Raw genomic sequence first — 3,736 nt, forward strand, 5'->3', positions numbered from 1 at the left:
CAGCGTCTTTCGTGATCTCACCGATGGCTCACCGCTCGTTTGCAAAGGTTGCCACGGTCCAAATAGCAGCAGCAGCAGCAGCGTGAATCACATTTGGGTTTGCTATATGCAGAGGTGCGGTAAAACTGCAAGTGCAACAACAGCAAGCATGGCTGGCTTACATTCGCAAGAATCTGTAACGGGCAGGAAGAACACGAGTACACGACATCCCTTTTTCTTAACGATGAAGAGACGGAGAGCACAAAAAAAAAAGAGTGTACTTCATGGAAATGCTTGCTTAATAAATCTGGTAAGCCGCTTCTTTTTTTGTTCCGCACATGGAAACGGAATTCAGAAATAGGTAAGAAAATGTATAGATATATACTAGTATTTTTTGAATAACATACAGAAAGGGAACTCGTGTAGTAGACACTAGACAAGATATATTAAATAGAAACATCTATACTCGTGTGGTATGTGCTTTATTTTCTGAGATCTAATTCCACAAATATCCCAATAATCCCCGCACGTGGATAGCCCCAGCTCGTCAGTCTCACTCTCATGGCAGACTGATTGAGCATAATATAATCATTTCGTAAAGGCGACAACGGAAGCTCCTGTATGCAGACTTGCAGAGCCGAAGCTCTAACGTTTAATAATTCCTTAAAACAGTTCCAACAATAATGGAGTAGGATACGTCTTTGTAATATTCAGGCCTCCGCACTTTTGTCCGTTTTCTTTGAGAAATGCATGTGCCGTCGTCGGCAGGAAGGCAGCATGAGAGGTTCAGGGTGCCGTAAGCGTGGCTTATTATACTAGATAGCCATACCAATTGTGAAAAATGGCGCTTCAAAGTTTTCTTTAAAAAAACAAGTTCAGGAAAAACTGAGTGCAGAAAAATACAGAAACTTTGCATGGAATCGGTCCTTATGAAGTGCAGTCTATTTCACCTGGTGCGTCAGATTACCAAAGGATCGGAGTAGATGGTTGCTTATAAATTTTACTGTCTCTAATTCCAGTTTTAGCATGGCCTGGAGAACTCCAAATAACCCTTAAACACCCTTCAGAGTTCAGAGGTCCTTCAGAAACTACGGTCTCCCCAGTGAAGTTAGTACCCAGTTCTTACGCTGCAGGTTTCAGTCGCCAGTAGAGTGTAACCGTGATGCGAATGAGAGAGCAGTAATGCATTACTCTGAAAGGATTGAGTGGTACAAAAAAACACTCACACAACTTGGTACAATGCAACTGAGTTGCTTGCAACCTTAGTCGCAGCTCAAGCTTCTCTCAGCAGCGCAGCAAAAAGATACAAATAAAACTACAGAGAAATCGACACGACGACTGCACACAGAAAGTCTGACACGCGTCACTAGGGGACTGCAGAGACCGTGGAGGGAGTGAAGGACACGGCTCTCTTCAACCTCCTCCTCCTCCTCCTCCTCTGACACCGCCTCTCGCAGACACCCGCACACACATTTCACACGAAGCAAACTCGAGATTCTTTCTTAACCACCACACCCTGCAGTCAATTCTTGGCCACGCATAATAATCCGGCCAAGCGCAGCGGGGGTGAAAGTGAAACCGCCGCTGCAGTTCATTCAGGAGTAGTTCACCAAGGAGCGGTACGTGGCGCCGGCCGTCCAGCCGGCGGGGATGACGTTGTTGGCGACGAGGACCTTGCCGGACTCGGAGGTGAGCCGCAGCGAGAAGGGCGCCCTCAGCGCCTTGCCGGTGTTGGAGTTGTAGCGCCACAGCGCGCCCCAGTTCTGCACCATAGGGGTCCAGGTGCCGCACCCGGCCTCCATGAGGTCGACGGCGCTGAGGTCGCCGTCGCCGTCCTCGAACTCGATCAGGACCTCGAAGTAGAACGGATTGGAGCCTTGGTCAACCCGGAAGGCGATGTTCAAGCCGCTGTACTTGCACGGCACCCTGCGACGGACGACGGAAATTAACACCAAGATTAATTAAGGCTTATCTTGCAAATGCCGGCGCGTGTAATTCTGAATTTTTCAGTAGGTAGTAGTAGCGCATACCTCTTGTACTGGACCTTTAGGATGCCGGCGGCGCGAAGCCTGTCGGCCATGCCGGGCTTCGCCATGGCGCCCATGGAGGTGCCGCTCATGTCGAAGTGGGCCGCCTCGGCGAGGCAGACGCCGCCGGGGCACTCGTCGGTTATGACCACGGTCGCCGGCTGGCCGGAGCACGCTGGGTTGCTGTCGCATTTAACCTGCATTACGCGCGGCACATGAATGCATTCAGTGACCACCCAGCACCGACCACTTTTCACCATTAATGGAGACACACTGCCATAGCAGAGGAGCTAGGCCGTGCGCCGGTGTGACCACACGAAAACTCTGAGGAAATCCGTTGCGCTGACTGACCTCGTAGCAGGCGCCACAGCCCTTGCCTCCCTTGAACAGCGACGGGCTGCCGGCGGAGATCATCGACGAGAAGGGCCGCTGCCCGACGGCGGTCTGGTAGCCGCACGCGCCGCCTGCATATATGGTCCTTGCTTGTCAGAACGCGGTGCAAAGCAGAGTGCACACTAACTGCCTAACCGACAGACAGAGCACAGTAAAAGCAACCGCACTAACCGTCACTGCCGTCGCCGTTGGGGGCGCCGTAGTACGTCGCGCCAGCGGACAGCCAGCCGCCGGAGCCGTAGGCGTCGGAGGCCGAGGGGGTAGCGGTGTAGTTGCTGCGGGCCCTGACAGCCGGCTTGTGGCTCGGCCTGTGCTTGTTGGGCTTGGCGAGCTTGCGGGAGCAAGCAATGGGGCTCACCAGAAGCGCGAGCACGACCAGTGCGCCGAGCAGCAAGGTGTGAGACTTCGCCATTGCTGCTGCAGGAGCTGCTTGGTTTCTGCTGCTTGTTCTAAGCCAAGACTGGTGCAGTGGCAGCTCGAGAGTGGCTCTGAGGCTGAGCTTAGCTCGAGTGTGTGTTTGGTGAGTTGCAGGAGTGGCCAGCAGAGGGGTATTTATAGGCACTTTGGTGGGGATGCAGACGTACGTGGCAAGAAAATTTGGGGATCCTGCCGGCTGAATTAGTGGGGGAGAACGTGACCAGTTGGTGTTCGGGGGAAAAAGTAAACACATCATTAATTTCTGCAGTGCCGGTCTACAAATAATGGTACTGTACGAGCTAAATTCAGGCAAAAATGGATTATGAAGTAGAACCAGCAAACGGGCTTTTTTTTTAAAAAAAAGGTACAATTGGGAACACATGCTGAGAAATTTAATCTGCCACTGTACATGTACTTGTAAGTGCGCACTCTTTCTGGCTGCATCAAATGCGAGTGGCATTCCCTGTTGCAAGTAGCATACTACTCCTAAGTCCCAAAGAAGTTCCAAGTACAATCTGATTAGCATAGAACAAAGGCCAAGAGGTATTAGTACTGGTATTTGGAAATTGGATTAGGAGCTTATTTACAATTTTTTATCTGAACACCGAATCCTCTAGCCTAGGTGCAGAAAAGTTTTGACTTGTGTGAAAAACGTAGAGTACTGAGTAGGAGATTTTAGTTACCACGGTTACTAGTCTAGAAAACGTAGTGTACTTGTGTGCATCACAGAAATGCTCCTAGTCAACAGATATCCCGATTAATCCTGGTGCCACGCATGAAACCGTGTAATTCTTGCTTGCGCTCTAAAACAGGGATTTATACACTCATTTACGAAGATTGCGTATATCATGAACAGAAATAGCAGGTCGAGTGTTCAACCAGAATAAAGCCACGAACTACCAGTAGGGAACAACGCGAAC

General features: G+C 50.5%; 1 protein-coding gene across 1 annotated transcript; it reads right to left on the reverse strand.

Moving 5' to 3' along the window:
- Window positions 1-1,425: 1,425 nt before the first annotated feature.
- LOC101757742 (expansin-B11) lies at window positions 1,426-2,913 on the reverse strand. The gene is made up of 4 exons (XM_004953305.4): window positions 2,571-2,913; window positions 2,358-2,470; window positions 2,010-2,203; window positions 1,426-1,905 (listed from the first exon to the last, which is right to left on the reverse strand). Exons 1-4 carry the CDS (start codon window positions 2,809-2,811, stop codon window positions 1,575-1,577), a joined length of 879 nt encoding a protein of 292 aa, XP_004953362.1. The 5' UTR covers window positions 2,812-2,913; the 3' UTR covers window positions 1,426-1,574.
- Between the last annotated feature and the right edge of the window lie 823 nt (window positions 2,914-3,736).

The sequence above is a fragment of the Setaria italica genome, chromosome I (assembly GCF_000263155.2).
Source record: "Setaria italica strain Yugu1 chromosome I, Setaria_italica_v2.0, whole genome shotgun sequence".
NCBI lineage: Eukaryota > Viridiplantae > Streptophyta > Magnoliopsida > Poales > Poaceae > Setaria > Setaria italica.

What these genes read in the sequence shown, in the direction of transcription:
- LOC101757742 (XM_004953305.4), bottom strand. Translation starts at nt 2,811, where the DNA reads ATGGCGAAGTCTCACACCTTGCTGCTCGGCGCACTGGTCGTGCTCGCG. An exon ending in CAACGGCGACGGCAGTGACG is followed by an intron (nt 2,471 to 2,570) that starts GTTAGTGCGGTT and finishes CCATATATGCAG; the next exon opens with GCGGCGCGTGCGGCTACCAG. An exon ending in CTAAAGGTCCAGTACAAGAG is followed by an intron (nt 1,906 to 2,009) that starts GTATGCGCTACT and finishes CGTCCGTCGCAG; the next exon opens with GGTGCCGTGCAAGTACAGCG.